The sequence below is a fragment of the Perna viridis genome, chromosome 8 (genome assembly GCF_037379345.1).
Source record: "Perna viridis isolate PV_CMFRI_1.1 ecotype Kerala chromosome 8, ASM3737934v1, whole genome shotgun sequence".
Classification (NCBI taxonomy): Eukaryota; Metazoa; Mollusca; class Bivalvia; order Mytilida; family Mytilidae; genus Perna; species Perna viridis.
Genome location: NC_142452.1, coordinates 20,538,687 through 20,558,154, shown reverse-complemented (window position 1 = coordinate 20,558,154; position 19,468 = coordinate 20,538,687). Strand labels below are relative to the sequence as shown.

Genomic DNA, 19,468 nt, shown 5'->3' with positions numbered 1-19,468 from the left:
TGAGCTAAATAACCGCTATAAAACGTAAGATTATCAACTATTTTTTTAAACCGCCGGAATTGGATCTTGAATTTGATATCATAAAGCAATAAATCATGAAATCATAAAAAGACCAAACGATTTTTTTGTAAGCATTCATAATTACAAAGCCTGAAAGTTGCTGAAATGTAGATTCAGCGTTGATTGAATGAATGACTTGCAATACATATACCCTTTTGTGATAAGTGTGAGATGGTCGATGAGTCTGCGTTGCGCATGCTCAATATATACTTCCGCGAGGAAAAGCCATACATCGCAGAATTATAAATTGAGCACACTCATAAGAGTCTTTATGTACGTAGGTTATAAGGATGGGTACCTGTAAATTGCCATTGCGAAATTGTAAATTGTAAAAAAAAATCGGAACGACGCAAAACAAAGCGAAACGAAACGAAATGAATCGAAATGGACAATTCAATGCAACAAATATTCAATTATTATGTTATATCGGCAAAAAAAATAATAATAAATAAATAAATAAATAAAACAACCGAAGCGCCAGCAACTTGTATATGACCAGTTTTATTCAAGTTTTACTGCATCTTAATTCACATGAAAAATGTGTCAAGTACAGGCCATTCTTAACGCGCTTAAGTAGATTGTCGTCAACTTATTCGTTTTTCATCACTGCATATATAACTCTTGATCATACTAAATGATAAAAGAATTTGTGTTGCATATATACTTTCAAGAAGAACACATTTATGGATGGAATGACATTTTTGTTTTGTTTGCTTCTTAGCCTTAGCGACGTTCTATATAATGTAAATGCTTTGAATCATGAATGGCTTATAAATATAATGCAGACGCACAGTGTGTGTTATTACAGGGAAATTCTTGCTTATTCCAGTTGGTCGAGACATCAGGGATATAAAAACTTTGGGTACATTTTCATTAAGGTCAAATATTAGAATACAAAATCATCATATCGAACCATATAATATTGTAGACAGTTGCATGATTTTCAGACATGTTTATCACGAAAAAGACCATAGCAATGATTTCAGGAGTACGTATAAAGCTTTATGTTAGCTTTCAAAGACTTCTTTTATAACAGTGTTATCACCAAACTATATGACAAGAATGAACATGTTGTGAGCCTGATGATAAAAAAAGGGAAAAACAGGAAAATCCAGGTTTATTGGGCTCAGACCGTTTCCTTCTACATTACTGTTAAGTAATGGGGGGATCTTGAATCATAATTTATTCTGCATGTCCATGGCTGAGTAAAAAAAACAAAAAAAAGCAATTTACGCAAATTTGGAATATATTTTTCTTTCAAAATAATCCTAGCCCCCTACCCCTCAGTATAAAAATGGTCGGTGCCCTATTCTTCTCTCTATTTTAGTTCAATCATGTTTCTAACAATAAAGTGTATACGGTGTTGTTTGTATAGAGAAATTGTATTTAAATTAATTTTTGGTTAAAAATACAGAAAAAACGCCACAGGTCAAATTCTTTTATTTAATTTCAAGATTTCAAGTATCTTTTTGAAACCTGTTATAAACGAAGAAATTCCTAATTTAAAAGAAAAAGAAAATTTGATGGGAAATTCAATAAAATCCGAGAAATACTAAGTACTTTATTGTATTTTTTATGCTTTAAGTTGACATTAAAAAAGAGACGCTTTGAAATACTGTAATAAAATGTTGGAACATACTGGTATATTTCTGAGAATTGAAGCAGAATTTTGTGGTCAAATTGAAGAAAAACGTATCAAATGAAAGATGTGTTGATACGTGTATACCTGTATCGTAATATGCGGAAGCAAATGAAAAACTCGGACTGGGAGCATGAACCAGGTGCACAGGTAGGAAATAACTCCTTGATCTGTTCTGTCTGACATCATAGTGAGTGTAAATTTCAATTTACATTTGAACTTTCATCTCTCGCTTCCTCGATAACCCTGCCCTTTAATGGTGTACCCTTTTTGCGTTGAGCATGTTCAGTATCCTATCCACAACTAACACAAAAGGGGCTATTAAGGTTATTTTGGTAAACAGCAATATTTATCTTCATGATGTTTGTTTGTTTGTTTGTTGGGGTTTTACGTCCGAGCAGCAATATTTCAGCTATATTCAGACGATAAACATGGTATTGATGATAAAATGAACATGAAATGATAATGAAAAAGGGATGGGACACAAGAACAATAGGGTCGACAAATTTTGATTGCCACTGGAAATAGGGAGAGGTGGGTAGGTTCGGGCAATTTAGCCTCCTGTGGCGGAGCCCTATGGTTCCTACTCAGGGAGAATACCACAGTAGGGTTCTTTAATGTGCGAGGAACGTGGCATATTTCCCGACACGGTGCACCACTATGGTTTGCGGTCAGGTTTTCCGTATTATAGCCTGACAACCCCAGCATGTAACACGCCAGGGGTACCCCATTCCACCACCTGGGGCACACATCCCAGCTGCTCTGTGGGCAGAGCGCCCTAGCCCCGGGCTAGGTTTCTGAGCACTATTTAGTCGCCTTTTGCGACAAGCTTAGCGCTGCTGCAGGCCTATTCTTTTAACACCCGGACCTGCACGGGGCTCTTCATGATGTCAATATCAATCAAACTATATAACATCTGTAACGATCCTTCTTGGAGTGGGGTTCGTTATTCGTCCATGGATCCGGACTAACGCTCTGTAAAACGTGCTAGTTTATTTCGTCAGTATTTTTTTTTTAAATTTGCACGCCTTTTTAAACTTTTAATTTATAGTATCTTCATACTTAACAAAAAATACTTTGACTTGCTTCCCCTTTCATAGAGAAGTTAAATATGTTTGGCGATTTTGTTCAATATATTTCTTCTTTATGGTGTGTGTGTGTGTGCTTTTGTTTGTTTGTTTTTGTATTTTTTAAAAAATTTTTTTGTGTGTGTCGGGTGTTTTTATTAGTTAAACTTTGTTCGTTTGCTGTTGCTTTTTAAAAATTATTTCTTTATTTAAAATATTTTCTAAAATCTATTCATTGTATTTCGAGAGTCACTGGTTATTAGATTTTGGGTGTCTCGTTATAGGGATATTTTAGATTTTGGGTGTCTTGTTATTAGGATATTTTAGATTTTGGGTGTCTCGTTATAGGGATATTTTAGATTTTGTGTGTCTCGTTATAGGGATAGTTTAGATTTTGGGTGTCTTGTTATAGGGATATTTTTTTTCATTTTGTGTGAACAGTCAAGGTAATTTTGGGTCTGAATAGAACTTATAAAATGTTTTGTTTATTTCTATTACCTCATGATCACCTTTAAAACAGAAAATGGGATTACTGCTTACATTTATGTGTAATAATTTGATCGTTAGTCATTAAGGCACGACCAGTTGACTCTGAAGGGGAGGGGGCTGGCAGTTTTTGGAAATATTCTGACCCCACAAAATTGTCCAGTCCCCTTTCAGAGTCAAATGGTTGTCCCCTTAGTTATCACAGAAAGAAAGTAATTTTATTAAAATATTTTATTGATTTTAATGCATATGACCTGAATGCAATCTTATATTTTAGACGTCATCAGCCAGGTCCACCAGTCGTCGGTCGTTTCGGCTTATCTGGAACGTCCCCAGCTTCGTTACAGACCGTTATAAAATGACAGACATCTTTCAGTAACTGCGAACGTTTCCTTTTTCGCCGGGAAGGATAATGACAATTTCGCAATGATGTAGCTTTAAACACTCGTATTTGACATAAAATACGATGCACCAGCGAATGCATGCGTAGTAAACTGGAGATACAGACAATATGAATAAAATAGACGGATGTGTTGTACAGCATTCTCTGATAATGATTGTTCGTGATGTTCCAAATTGATCACAATTTTCACGGTGCCGGGCGTAAAATTTCTGAATGAACACAATTGATCATTCAGGCCCTCGTTAATTTTGACGATGCACGTTTAACTTAGCTCTAAAGTATATTTATAGTATCTTGACTTTTGTGTTGTATACAAAGTGTTCTTATATTAGAGTAATCAAGGTAACTAAGATTCTAGCGGAAATCAAAAGAATGTAATCCAGGGACAAAGACCAAACATAGAAAACAGACACACACAACAAAGAACATAAAATAACCCAAATAATACAAACAAAGTAATAAACGTAAATGTGCATCCCCGACTCCACTAAAAACTGGGAGGATGAACCAGGTACATTAAATAATTAAATTATATATATTTACATTTCAAGGATCCCACATTTGATATCATTTAAGAAGTAGTACTAAAGTCTTGGTGTGGAATGGCAAGATTCAGCCAGTCCAAGATACTGCAAACAGAGAGAATGAGAATAAATATCTAAATAAAATTGTGGGTGCTTCATATTTTTTTCAAATCAAATTAAGAAATATTGACAAGTGTTATTTTCGTGTTATTATTTCCATCATTTATAGATAAATGATACTACTTTCCTATCCTTAGTGACGCACCTCATGCAGGATTTTAAGCAAGTGTGTCTCCGCAATGTTGGCATACTAATGACATTTCTGAATTGAAAAGAAAAACCTAAGCTGAAACTCCGGCTTTTGATACATAGTTATAAAACCTTCCAGCACTGGTATGATTCGACATCCAACATAATTACTCAAAATGACAGCATTCGAATGCGAAGAACTAGCTACACGATAAAGATAAACTACAGATTATCGCGAATTCTTCATTCAGAGCGGAAAGTAAATGTCAAACAATTAAGCCCCGTGCAGGTCCGGGTGTTAAAAGAATAGGCCTGCAGCAGCGCTAAGCTTGTCATAAAAGGCGACTAAATAGTGCTCAGAAACCTAGCCGGGGGCTAGGCGCTCTACCCACAGAGCAGCTGGGATGTTTGCCCTAGGTGGTGGAATGGGGTAACCCTGGCGTGTTACATGCTGGGGGTTGTCAGGTTATAATACGGAAAACCTGACCGCAAACCATAGTGGTGCACCGTGTTGCGGAAGATGCCACGTTCCTCGCACGGTAAAGAACCCTACTGTGGTATTCTCCCGGAGTGGGAATCTTTGCGCTCCGCCACAGGAAGCTAAATTGTCCAACCTTACCCATCTCTCCCTATTTTAGTGGCAATCAAAATCTGTCGACCCCATTATCCTTGTGTCCCATCCTTTTTTTTTAATATTGTGACACATCATCATTTCATGTTCATTTTATCATCCATGTTCATCGTCTGAATATAGCTGAAATATTGCTGCTCGGACGTTAAACCCCAACAAACAAACAAACATCAAACAATTGCATTGATGAAAGATAGGTTTTAAATGCGCATTCAAAATAATTCAATTAAATACTGAGGAAAAAAAGAATCCGCTTATGTAACGAAAATAATTCTGAAATTTGGCAAATTAAAGTGAAAGAAAGGAGACCATTCAGCGTGACCGAAAACTTATGAATTTAGTGTACGGCCGTTACCATTTGTGTAAATTTTACATACTTCATAAAACAGGTCACTTCAAATAATTTGTATATTTTGATTATTGTACTGCCTTGGAAATTCACATTTGTAATGTCAAATATCTACTTTAAAAATACTTGTATGCACTACATATTTATATATGCATAATTGCGCGATCAACTTTTTTTTAAACACTTGTTAAAGAATATTGTGTCTCTAAAAGTACAAGTCTTGAGAAAAAAAATCGATCGTTCCCTGCCACATTTTCTTCCGATTGTCAAAAATATTTTTGTGTAGCCTTAACACATACAAAGTGTAAAAAAAGAGATTTAAATCTTGGACATAAATAATTGATGTTAAAAGTAAACTCAGGAATTTTTACATTCATATTTTTTAATGCACACGTATATTAGCTAACTCAGCTTTTTGAAAGATCATTGCCAACGTAGTGTGAATCGATAACGGAAATAAATCACGGGAACTCCATTGTATCATTGTTTTGCCATGGGCTGGCTATTTTTGTCGCACTGTTTTACCCCAAGCGATAGCGTAGGGTTCAATAACGACATAAATGGCCAGCCCGTGGTAAAACAATGATGAAAGGGAGTTTCCGTGATTTATTTCGATTCTAATAGGAATAGTTTCTTCATATTGTCAAATAGCCACAGTCTATAACGTTATTCTTATGTTTATCACTTTTCACCACTGCTGTGGTCTAAAGAGCTTTGAAGCACATCATATTAGAACAGTGGATAATGTGAGTAAAGTATATTTGCGTCTCTCTTGGATTTTTTCGGTAAAACAAAATGTAACAGAATGAACAAAATGAAATACTGTAACATCACAGAATCAAGGAAAGTATATCAAAACAGTGAAATACTTATGAATTTAATCCCACCTGAATTACATGGACATTTTAAATTACCAAAGGAATTACAATCTTAAAGTGAATAGGAACATGTAACTTAGCACATTAAAAATAAATAATATTTTGTTATCTTTCACTTGATTAAATGATTACAGAGGTTAAACTTCGTCAAATCAATGGTTACATGAGGCTGCCAAATTTGTTGTCTGATAAAATATAAGCTTCCCAGCTGCAAAATCACCAGAGAGCATCAGTGAATATGATTTATAAATTCCAGACCTGAACTATACATTGCAATTTTAATATCTTTCCTACACCCTTCATGAAATCCAAATCATGAATCCGAGATGATCCTAGATTGATGAAAACATCCGCACCAACAACGTTGTTGGTGCGGTAGTTTTCATCAATCGGGGTTGTTGATGCGGTTGTTTTCATCAACGTCGGATCATTTCGGATTCTGGATTTGGATTTGATGAAGGGTGTATGAACTGATCGATGACCACTTTACAGTGTATATCAACATTACAATGTATAATAGTTTTCGCATCGGTCTGAAACACATGAGAATTTGCAAGACTTTAAACCCAACTCGAGATAATCCGATTTTGATGACGACTATCGCGAATCATCTCTTCCTCTATTGAAAATACTTATGTCGATTGACATACCGTATAGTCTGCTTCTGGTCACTACGATTCCGGGTGAATGAGTATCTGTTCATTAGAAAAATACATTGGGTATTAACGACGACCAATTTAAATGTTCCTGAACAATGTGCAAAGGACCTTTCAATAATTATATACAACGATATAAAAACTGTCAAATAGGGCAAGCACAGTTGGACAATTTTAACTAGTTTTTGTATCGAGTATTTTTCTGGGTTTAAATAAGTAAATATTGTTCGTACGGTTCAAAGGAATATCTATATACCACACAGTAGTTTTATGGGAGAGTTTTCATTGAAGGAGTGGTGATGGCCGCCGATAACGTCCACTATAGTTCTGTTAACGGTACGTATTTGTGTATTTTATTTACAATTCCATACATTTTACATAAAGTAAATTAATATGCAATTAACTTTTTTTCCTGCTACGAACAAGCCATACGAACTATAGGATACATGTGCATTTATACCATGCTAGTTTTTCAGCAAATAAATTTTCTGAGCAAAACTAAAGATGCAAATATTTTTTTTGTGTCATGGTTATTTCTGTATATAAATATGTGTACATATTTTATAAAAATTCTTTTAATTTGAGATTATGGGCATTAGAAGTGTCTATGATTGATCTTGAAGTAGTGGTGTTTTTAAATGATTTTGTAGGCGCGAACTCATTTCAAGGGGCGGACTTGGCGTACGCCTCCTATAAAGTTTGAAAACAACATTTTTACTAAAATTTTGATTTTTCACAAATTTTACTATCCCCTAAAGTTTTCTTGCTTTACTTAACTCGGCCTTTAAATTCTATTTAAGCTTCTAACATGATATCCTGGGTCCATCCCCGTTTTGTTAAGTAAAAAAAATATTTGCAATATTTATCAGCAGGTAAAACAAAAGGAACTACATGTATGTCTCAGTACAAATCCAAATTACAAATTTGTTATAAAAGACTTGCAGTTGTTATATACGTATGAAAATACTGTTTTAATCATATAAATAAAATTATCAATATTTCTAGAATTCAAATTTTCCGTATAGCACCTATTTATTAGTATTCGTCTTGTATCCGACTCAGCCCGCTAGTGGTCAATGTCAATAGAGTAGAGTGTACACATGTAAGAAATAGTTATCACATGTTTCATCTACCACGATTCAATCTATCAGTCGGGCAAAAAAATAAGGAAATAAAAATAAAAAAAACTAATACATTTCGGGTAAGCCAAATATTAAATTCGATGTTTTTAAAAGATACTTTTGATTGCTAACCAAAAAGAATTTTACATTAAAACTTAAGTGTTATGCATAATTGGGTTTACAAATGTCATTAAATGATAAATATTGTACGCTTCAAAACATTCAAAATAACGTTCGTTGTATATCTATTCATATGGCTTTAGGAACTCCTAGATCAAACCGCTGTGTAGATTTAGGTAGGCGTATAGAGGATACGTTGGGTGTTAAAAATAGTTGTCCTCGCAGCAAGAACATGATCAATTTAAGTTCCTTTAAATGTCTATATAACTTAGGTGTGATATAATTTGTATCATTAACAATTCTTAAGATTTAGATGCAAAATGTCGGATGCACAGTCGGATGTGGCATCTTCAACATCCACGAGTTCTAAAAGCTCATTCAGCAGTAAGTTTTTCTATTTTTATATTAAAGACTGAACATGGGGTCTACAGGAAACTGACCCAATATTTATTATTGTGTCTGGCTTCATTGGGTTTTCTCCTAATGTCACGTTCGTCCCATTTGTTTTGTCGATATCGACATTATCCTACCAGGCTAAAATTCGTCCCATTTGTTTTGTCGATATCGACATTATCCTACCAGGCTAAAGTTCGTCCCATGTGTATGGTCGATATCGACATTATCCTACCAGGCTAAAGTTCGTCCCATGTGTATGGTCGATATCGACATTATCCTACCAGTCTATTTTCTGTTCTGTTTCTTATCTTTTATGATCTTGGGTCTCCATCTGTCATGTCTTTGTCATCCCTACTTGGTTGTCATTGATTGTTCTCTGTATTGTATCTATTGTACACTATTTAATCCCCTGTATTGTCTCTATTGTAAAACTATGTAGTCCCCTGTTTTGTCCTTATTTACTTACTTTGTTGTCCTCTACTTTGTTTCTCTTTTTTTTTACTTTGTAGTCTCCTGTTTTGTCTCGATTGCCTCTGTTTTGTCATCATTACCTTTGTTTTGTCTCTATTTCCTACTTTGTTGTCGTCCTCTAATTTTTATCTTTCCTACTTTGTTTTCCTCTATTTTGTCTCTAATATCCTACTTCGTTGTCCTCTGTTTTTTTTCTCTATTATCCAACTTTGTTGTCTTCTGTTTCGTATCTCTATTTTCCTATTTATCCTAGTTTTGTCATTATTTTACTATTTTGTTGTCCTCTGTTTTGTCTGTAATATCCTACTTTGTTGTCCACTGTTTTGTGTATAATATCCTACTTTGTTGTCCTCTATTTTGTCTCTTACATCCTACTTTGTTGTCCTGTGTTTTGTGTATAATGTCCTACTTTATAGTCTTCTGTTTTGTGTATAATGTCCTACTCTGTTGTCCTCTGTTTTGTGTATAATATCCTACCTTGTTGTCCTCTGTTTTGTACTATACTTCGTTGTCCTCTGTTTTTTTCTATACTCCTCCTTCGTTGTCTTCTGTTTTGTGTCTCTATTTTCCTATTTATTTGTCCTCAGTTTTGTTATTGTTTTACTCTTTTGTTGTCCTCTGTTTTGTCTCTAATATCCTTCCTTGTTTTTCTCTGCTTTGGTCCCTATTAATTCTTATTAACAGAAGGGAAATTCTTTGGTTTCTAGGACTCCCAGATCCTCAAATGATCTCTGGCATGTCTCTAATATCCTTCTTTGATTTCCTCTCTTTTGGTCCCTATTAATTCTTTCCAACAAAAGGGGAATTCCCGGGTTTCTAGGACTCCCAGATCCTCAATTGATCTCTGGTATGTCATTATTATCATTCCCAGACTTCTTGTATTTTGCCCTTTGTATCCTTCAGGATCATCACCTGTTTCGTCTTCAGTATCCTGGATCGTCATCTGTTTTGTCTTCAGTATTCTTCTGGATCATCATCTTTTTTCAGTATGCTTCTGGGTCCACATCTGTTTTGTATGCAATATCCCTCTGGTTCGTCAAATTTTTTTACTGCAGTATCCATCTGGATCGTCATCTGTTCTATCTGCAGTATCCTTCTGGATTGTCATCTGTTTCGTCTTCAGTATTCTTCTGGATCTTCATCTTTTTTTGTTTTCAGTATCGATCAGGGTCATCTGTTTCGTCTTCAGTATCCTTCTGGATCGTCACCTGTTTCGTCTTCAGTATCCTGGATCGTCATCTGTTTCGTCTTCAGTATTCTTCTGGATCATCATCTTTTTTGTCTTCAGTATGCTTCTGGCTCTACATCTGTTTTGTATGCAATATCCTTCTGGTTCGTCAACTGTTTTTACTGCAGTATCCATCTGGATCGTCATCTGTTCTATCTGCAGTATCCTTCTGGATTGTCATCTGTTTTGTCTACAGTATTCTTCTGGATCTTCATCTTTTTTGTTTTCAGTATCGATCAGATCAGGGTCATCATCTGTTTCGTCTTCAGTATTCTTCTGGATATTCATCTTTTTGTTTTCAGTATCGATCAGTGTCATCATCTGTTTCGTCTTCAGTATTCTTCTGGATATTCATCTTTTTTGTTTTCAGTATCGATCAGGGTCATCATCTATTTCGTCTTCAGTATTCTTCTGGATATTCATCTTTTTTGTTTTCAGTATCGATCATTGTCATCATCTGTTTCGTCTTCAGTATTCTTCTGGATATTCATCTTTTTTTGTTTTCAGTATCGATCAGGGTCATCATCTGTTTGGTCTTCAGTATCCTTCTGGATCGTCATCTGTTCCGTCTTCAGTATTCCTCTGGATAGACATCTTTTTTGTCTTCAGTATCCCTCTGGATCATCAACTTTTTTGTCTTCAGTATCCTTCTGGATCCATATCTGTTTTGTATGCAGTACCCTTGTTCTATCTGTAGTATCCTTCTGGATTGTCATCTATTTTGTCTTCAGTATTAATCTAAATCGTCAACCGTTTTGGCTTCAGTATCCTGGATCGTCATCTGTTTTTTTTTTGTTTTTGTTTTTGTTTTTGTTTTTTTTGTTTTGTTTTGGGTTTTTTTCAGGAGTATCCATCTGGATCGTCATCTTTATGCCTTCAGTATCCTTCTGGGTCAATATCTGTTTCGTCTACAGTATCTATCTTGATCGTCAACTGTTTTGTCTGCAGTATCCCTCTGGATCGTCACCTTTTTGTCTTCAGTTCCCTTCTGAATCATCATCTGCTTTGTCTTCAATATCACTCGGGATCATCACCTTTTTTTCTTTAGTATTCTTCTGGATCGTCATCTGTTTTGTCTACAGTATCCATCTGAATCGTCATCTGTCTTGTCTACAGTATCCATCTGGGTCGCCATCTGTTTTGTCTACAGTATCCTTCTGGATCGACATCAGTAAATTTCTTTTAATAATTTATTTACAGATTGAAAAAAACTTTACATCATAATACATGGCTGGGTATAGTTTTGATAAGTATTTATACATGACTGTAATTAGTGAAAACATATATTCAGGTATGTACCAAAGGAAATAACTGTTAAAGTGGGATCGTTCAATTCTATGATTTGAATGACTTAATTGGAACTTAGGTATTCATCTTATCTTGTCTTGGTCTATATTATTTTTTGTTATTGCTATCTATTATTCTTTAGATCATGATTTAGATAAATATTGACAAGAAAGGTCATCACATGGAAGGTTAATGTGTAATGATTTGGTTGCGGATTAAATTTTTAAAAAAATCTCACAAAAAGAAGAACTTTGCAGTAAAGTATAATTGCAAACAAATTCTCGAAGCAATTGTACAAACCGAAATAGTTCATTTTTTTATAATTAGTCATTTCAGTATACATGTAGAACTTGTATTTTAGATAATATTTATTATATATATAAAGAGCGCTTTACCGGTAAATTCTATAACTGTAGTATCTTTTACGTTGTAGTTCCAATTAAGTATAGTTTCAGACCTACATGACATTCAGGTTAAGCTAGGTTGCATTTTGTTTAATGATTTATTTAAAACGAATAACTGGATAATAAAGTATTTACCAACAAAACAAGTGTGCATAGTGTGCATTTTTGTTTTGTGTCGTTGGCATTCAAATGCCGGTGTCGCAGCAACTTTTGGGTGGATAATTTCGGGAAATGTCATTCCTGTTACATTCATTATTGGGGTTTAACGCCCGAGCAGCAATATTTCATCTATGTTCTGGTGACTTTCCTGTTACTGTTATCTATCGATACACCATTTGTGACAATGTACATCTTCGCTGTTACAACCGACCCAGACAATAAGGTCAAAGTTACATGTTACAATTTATTTGGACAACGTATTTACTAAGCATGTATGCACATTTGTTTCGTGCCTATCGTTGAACTCAAAGAACTGTTGATTATACCACAAAAAGGATATCTTTAAATATCGATGGCATATCTTTATTTTAATAGGATTAACCGTATATTCAAAATTAATTTAAGCTCCTTCGAGTGTGAAATTAAAATTTCATAGCAGATTTTCTTTTTAGCTTTCTTTTAAGAACTTTTAAACCGTTGTTACGCAATGCCTTATTTACATTCTGTAGAAATGTCGGCTTCATGAAATACATACATTTACATATCAACCCGTGGTTGGCCTACTTTACATGTGTATGTTGAAACAAAATGGCCCACCCATGATTTGGAACTCTAAGCAAATATATATAAGAAATATAGGCCTAACAGTCTACATGTATACCCCAAAACAGTGTCGAAGACCATGTAGATGGTTTTTTTTTCTAGAGGTAGAATACAGCAACTACAAATTATAGATGTCGTTAAATATCAATATCACACCGTATCAACAGAATCAGGGCTCTTCAACAGCAATTATGACTTTATTTTGTTGATTTTTATTTCTCTTCATTTTATTGCAGGAGATATCGATAATAGCTTTTTAGTGGATACTGGATTTGTATACTTAGAAAAAGAAACGAATGGTGATGCAGATAGTACTCATAGTTCTTTAAGAGAAATGAATGATGTTGCATTTACAAATGGAGACATAGAACCTTTGGTTCTGACAGATACTCACGAATCAGTGACGGTTCCAGAAGCAGTTTACACCTCAGTGGTACCAGTTGAAGATAGAGTTGTTAAGGAACTAGTTCCTGTTCAAAAAGTTGTTACTCAAAATGTCGTCGAAAGGGTACCAGTTGCAACTCGAGTAATAAAACCGGCACCAGTTGTAGTTAGTCGGCCTGTAGAGGTACGACAAAGGGTTGTAAGTCCTGTACCAAGAATTGTTAAACCAGTATCTACTATTCGAACGGTAGAAAGAGTTGTTCCAATGCCAGTTCATGTTAATAGAGTCGTAGAAAAGGTTATGTCGAAACCCGTTGTTGTGCAGAAGGTCGTGCAGCCAGTACGTCAAACGGTGATAGCCGAACCAGTAGTTCAAAGGGTCGTTACAAGGGCACCTCCAGTACAACGAGTTATTACCGCTCCAATGGAAAGAGTTTTGACACGGGCGGCTCCCATTGAGCGCGTTGTTGCTGCTCCCGTTGAAAGAGTTGTGACACGGGCGGCTCCCGTTGAGCGCGTTGTTGCCGCTCCTGTTGAAAGATTGGTAACCGCAGTGAGATCTAGACCAGTAGAAAGGATGGAAAGGAGTTATACTCTAACCCGTTCAAGCACACCTAGATCGCGTAGTCTCGTCTATATGTCGAGAGATAGGGCGGGATCTGCTAGAACAATACACTCTACCTACTCAACCATACCTAGATATTCAGAAGTTATATAACCCGAGAACAAAGACCGAGTCGTATATTATATTTTGTGTAAAGCAGTAAAGTGCATTTACAATAAGGCAAATGCACTTCATATGATTTCTACATTCATATTAGGATATTCACATGTACCCCACATGTATTTTTATACTGGTGTCAATTATTTTGCACAGAAACTATTTAGAATTGATAGAGTTTTAGAATGTAACATTATAGTACTTAGAATATTGAGGTTGTACGGACGTGTTCAAATTTTACTGACCAGTATAATTTAAAAAGAATTCGCCCTTACCTCAGGCGTGCGTTCATTTGACATAGTGCTAATCGGTGTTAAGCTACTGGAAATATATTTTTAAACGAATTAAACTTGTCGACCACTTTACCTCGTGGCAATTTTTTTTTAAAGTGGCGTAGTGAGGTGATTTAGAAAACATAATATATTTTTCTGAATGGTTGAAAACTTTTAAACGTATTTTAGTGACTGGTAACAACAACATTGTCTGTTTTACATTCGACCTGATGTTATCACACACCAAGCTTGACACTTACTATTACAATGGAGATCATGATGGAGCCTACAACTAATGACTAGTTATCTTTTTTTTCCCAGGGCGTTTTTTTTTCAAATGGATAAGGAGTTATATTTTTGTTGGTTGGGGTCGAGGCGCAGCTGACGTTTATGCTAAGGTTCACGATACAGTTGCAACGTTCATCTAGATCTCGACCTGTATCCGTTTAGGTCGATGTCTATGATTACATTTGTATATACAAGCGTTGGATGAATATTGTAATAATCACTAAAGAGAGAAATAGTTCTTACTACAACGTATAAACCTAGAAAAGGAGAAATAAAACTACTTAAAATTAACTCCGAATTAGTAGTCTAATAATTTTTTTTTCGAACATCTCTATTTATACAAATATCGTCAATTAGAATGTATATAAACCATGTCTAAATATATATGTATATTTATAACACAAATAGTAAAGTATCTCTTTATTCTGTTTTATATTATATGAGTTGAAAGGGGAACGAAATATACAGTGTTGAGTACGTGAGATGGAAACAACAATGCAATTGAGGCTTCTGAAGAAGAAATGTATCAATAAAGGGTCGGGTCGATTATAAAGATGTACATGTACATGTAATTGAACCAAAATCTACATAATGACGATATGCAGCTGTTGATATATCAGACTTACTGGTCCAAATACTCTAGTATACCAAATGAAAACAGACAAAAACAAACCAAGTGTGTTAAGAAGCAAAAGGGGCATTCCGTTTGTTTATAGAAAAATGCCTTTGTTAGCTATATTTTACTCACTGCTTCGAAATTTTTCCAAAACAAAAAAACAAAAAACAAAAACAAAAACAAAAACAAAAAAAAACCAAATGTTTACAACAATGAGACAGACAGTACAAAAAAAAACAACAATACTGCAAAGGAATTATACACGGAGTGTGTGAATGTTTATGGATTAGGTGCATCGGTAGGGTAAACAGAAATATCCGAGTAGCTTGTGGTAATCCTATCTGGTGGTACATGGATATGAAAAAAGGAAATATTGAGTAAACAATTTGTATATTGAACAAGTTGGTAGGAAATTGACACTGGTTCACTGTATATGGAGATTGTTACATGCAGTTACTACATTTACTTCCAATATCTACCAGAGAAATGTAATGGACGTCGACCAAATATCAAACAAATAGCATATTCGTAAGAAGTAGCTATTTCTAAACCTATCGTACAATCTCCGAAACAGAGGTTGGTAGCTCCTTTGGAGATACAAGGACCTCTGTTTCGGAAATTGCCTTTCGTATAGTTGTAACTGTGCTGTCAAAATTCCGATGTAAGACGACGCTTTACATTATAACCAAGAAAAGTTTAGTGCTTCATCATCGTTAAGTCAGGGGTGTTTTGGCAATTATATAATTATGCTGGATTTATTCATATATCAAATGGATCTTAGTTACGCCCTTGTTCATATGATACAAATTCATTTTAACTCGTTAATTAACCACATGACTTATCACTTTATCTACTAAGTAAGTGATTTTTAATGGTAGGGTCATTAGCATTCATAAATGTTTGAACTACGTGTAAACTTAAACCTATAGACTTTTGTATGTATGTCTTTTTTATGTAGAAAAACGATGTGAAGACTCATGAGTTCCGATGGGAAAATGACTACCGGTATTTTACTAGTATTATAATTACTACAAGAATATGCTACATGTTTACATGCTTTGTTTAGGGTTTCGCGATTGCTTTTAAAACACATCAATATATAAAACGGGTTGTAGAAAACATAATTTTATTTATATAAAGGAGAACTAACAATAAAATGTGTATTCCATCGACTGTAACAAAAAGACATATTTCGGGAAAAAAGCGTAAAAATTTAACCAAATCATCTTGTAGTTCTTTCTACCCAATACAAATAATAAAGTAAAACAATTAACAAATCCAATAAAACTAAGAACTAAATGAACAAACAAACGAAACGACAAAAAAAAAAACATTAAATAAGACGAACGAGCAAAATAACAATTTAAATTGTATAAATAACTATTCTACCTATGAAAAGAAATCCAAAACACGTGACAACCCAACCGTTAAGATCGGTGTAATTGTGTGTCGTGAAATATTTTCTAAAAGGTATAATGAAAACCCATTTAATTTTTTTTTTATTATTATTTCATATTAAGTAAAAAAAAATATCATTCAGCATACATTACTTAGCCTCGTTGCAATCAAAGTCAACAGTGCATTGGGTGCAATTTGATTATTTTACGCCCCGTGCAGGCCCGGGTGTTAAAAGAATAGGCCTGCAGCAGCGCTAAGCTTGTCGTAAAAGGCGACTAAATAGTGCTCAGAAACCTAGCCGGGGACTAGGGCGCTTTGCCCACAGAGCAACTGGAATGTGTGCCCCAGGTGGTGGAATGGGGTACCCCTGGCGTGTTACATGCTGGGGTTGTCAGGCTATAATACGGAAAACCTGACCGCAAACCATAGTGGGGCACCGTGTTCGGAAAGATGCCACGTTCCTCGCACGTTAAAGAACCCTACTGTGATATTTTCCCGGAGTAGGAACCATAGGGCTCCGCCACAGGAGGCTAAATTGCCCGACCCTACCCACCTCTCCATATTTCCTGTGGCAATCAAAATTTGTCGACCCCATTGTCCTTGTGTCCCATCACTTTTTCATTTCATCATCATTTCATGTTCATTTTATCATCAATTTCATGTTCATCGTCTGAATATAGCTGAAATATTGTTGCTCGGACGTTAAACCCCAACAAACAAACAAATATAATTATTTTACAACTGTAATTCGCAAATGATACATGTAGTATATATTTATGTTAAAAGTAGATCTGCTTTAATAATTCGGTAAAGCAAATGAAAGCGGAATGACACAGTTATCGAAATGACAGTGATGTAGCTACGTTGTATTTCAAGAAGCCAAGCCTTCAATATGCTCGCAACAGAAAACAACTAGCATTAATCCCCCTTTCATGTGGTACAGGTTAAAGATTTCCATATTGATTTGGCACTGGTTACACCTCTGACTTAGAAATTTATACAACAGTCAAAAGGAATAGAAAAAAAAGGAACATCGGCACAACAATGACAAAATCAAGGCAAAAACCGTGATGCTTGAAATAACAGCAATGGTACTGACTTGGTTACAGGCATTTCAAAATCTAATCATGGGTAAGCGCACTAAACTTTCCGTTTCCGTTACGGCTGCTTGTTCAATATAAACATGCAGCACAAAACCGTACGATAAAATCATTACTCAAAACATTACAGACGATTTACTATATATATAACCCATCTTTTGTATTATTTTTTTTTGGTCAGAAACAGAATATCTAGATATCGGAATTATGTACTTCTCTGTCTAAAAATCAGGCAAAATTTGTATAAGGTGTGGCATATGAAGAAATGTAACGCAATTTTTATTGCATTATCAAAGTACTTTTTACCTCATAAAGCCCAGAAATAACAATAAAAGAGTGTAAAGTTTGCCTTCTTAAGATATTGATCCGCCAAGTTTAGTTGAAATGCACTATGACAAAATGCTTTGGGATAAATGTTATTTCGGTTGTTTTCGAGATGTACTGAATATACTTTAGGCAAAAATCACTAAATTGGGAAAGTGATGTGCCATCCATTGTCTGATTCTTTTACAGAATGGTACATAAAACTTTTCAGTCAGCAGTACGATGATGTTGGGAATCAATAAGTTAACCGCACAACAATACGGAGGCATCTTTCAATGAAAATTAAATTGTTTATCGTTCTAGCATTGAACGTTTTAGTCTATACGTCCTTAGGCAAGATGAGGAAACACTGCCTTATAATGAAATTCGCAAACCTATATAGGTTGATAGATATTCACATTAAAATACAAATTTGACTGTGTCTCCAAAAAAGTAAGTGAAGAGTTGCGATTTGAGTCGAAAAGCAAGCCATCAAGGTAAATTCTACCTCACATTCTGCTTTCATTCGAGTGTAAAAAATATCTTTTTATCCAAAAAGATGCCATAACGGTAGCTAAGACATTGCCCTTTACTGTTAGCTGTTAGTAAAAGTGGAAGTTACCGAAATCTGTACAAAATGGAAGAATTTTCAATATATTCTCCATTCCTCACAAATCACATTAATTTAAGTTTGGCTAATACTAGTATATGCCAAAAGTTAACATAAACGAAGTGATTTTGATTATGATTAAAGTGCAAACAATTCCATATATTTTCTACTTAAACTATGACCACAAAACTTTAAAAAGTACAGAAATCCTCAGATTCTAAAAACACTTTGCCATGGAAGGTTTTGTTTCTTTGTCAGGCCGCCAAATATTAATTGTTTTCTTATAATGATGAAGACACATTTTTACATGGCAAAAATAGATGTCAATAGATCGAATCTTTTATATTGAACTGTAAGAAATAAAAGTGCTGCTGTGATCGTACTAGTTTGTCTTAGCAAATAAAGTTATAATTGAATCTTCCTTCAATTGTCCACTGGGATTTAAAATAGGTCAAATAATGAACAGAAGTTCAAGTGCCCCGATTTTCTTTTTCAGTATTCATGATTAAGTAACCGAATTGAAAACTTAAGGTGTCTCAGTTATATCCTCTTTGTAACTGAAGAAATTGATAGTCATGACATGTACATTATATCTACGGAAACAGAACTGAGCCTAAAAATAAATAAAAGAATAAAAAGGAAACTTACTATTTTCCACATTTTTCATCATCAGGCATTTTCTAATGAGAGATTATTTAGATCAGCATTAAAAAAATAAATAAACCCAAAGCTTTTACATGTTACCATCAATATATTGTCCTCCTTTTTTTCTTTTTTATGCGTGATAAAAATAAAAATCAACTACCAGTATTTCGTTAATTCTGAGTGAGGTGAAATTATTTAAATTGCATTAATAATGTTGGTTTGTTTGTTGGGGTTTAACGTCCGAGCAGCAATATTTCAGCTATATTCAAACGATGAGCATGAAATGGATGATAAAATGAACATGAAATGAAAAATGGGATGGGACACTAGGATGATAGGGTCAACAAATTTTGATTGCCACAAGACAAAAGGGAGGGATGGGTAGGGTCGGGCAATTTAG

At 34.7% G+C, this 19,468-nt stretch overlaps 1 protein-coding gene across 2 annotated transcripts; it reads left to right on the top strand.

Annotated features, from left to right (window-relative positions):
- The first annotated feature begins 6,985 nt into the window (after positions 1-6,985).
- LOC148609773 (uncharacterized) lies at positions 6,986-14,824 on the top strand. 2 transcript variants are annotated; one of them, XM_088541129.1, is made up of 2 exons: positions 6,986-7,278; positions 12,968-14,824. In XM_088541129.1, exons 1-2 carry the CDS (start codon positions 7,242-7,244, stop codon positions 13,831-13,833), a joined length of 903 nt encoding a protein of 300 aa, XP_088397255.1. In that variant the 5' UTR covers positions 6,986-7,241; the 3' UTR covers positions 13,834-14,824. The 2 variants fall into 2 exon arrangements, with proteins under 2 accessions (XP_088397255.1, XP_088397254.1); XM_088541128.1 differs by lacking the exon at positions 6,986-7,278 and adding an exon at positions 8,392-8,567.
- Positions 14,825-19,468: the final 4,644 nt, after the last annotated feature.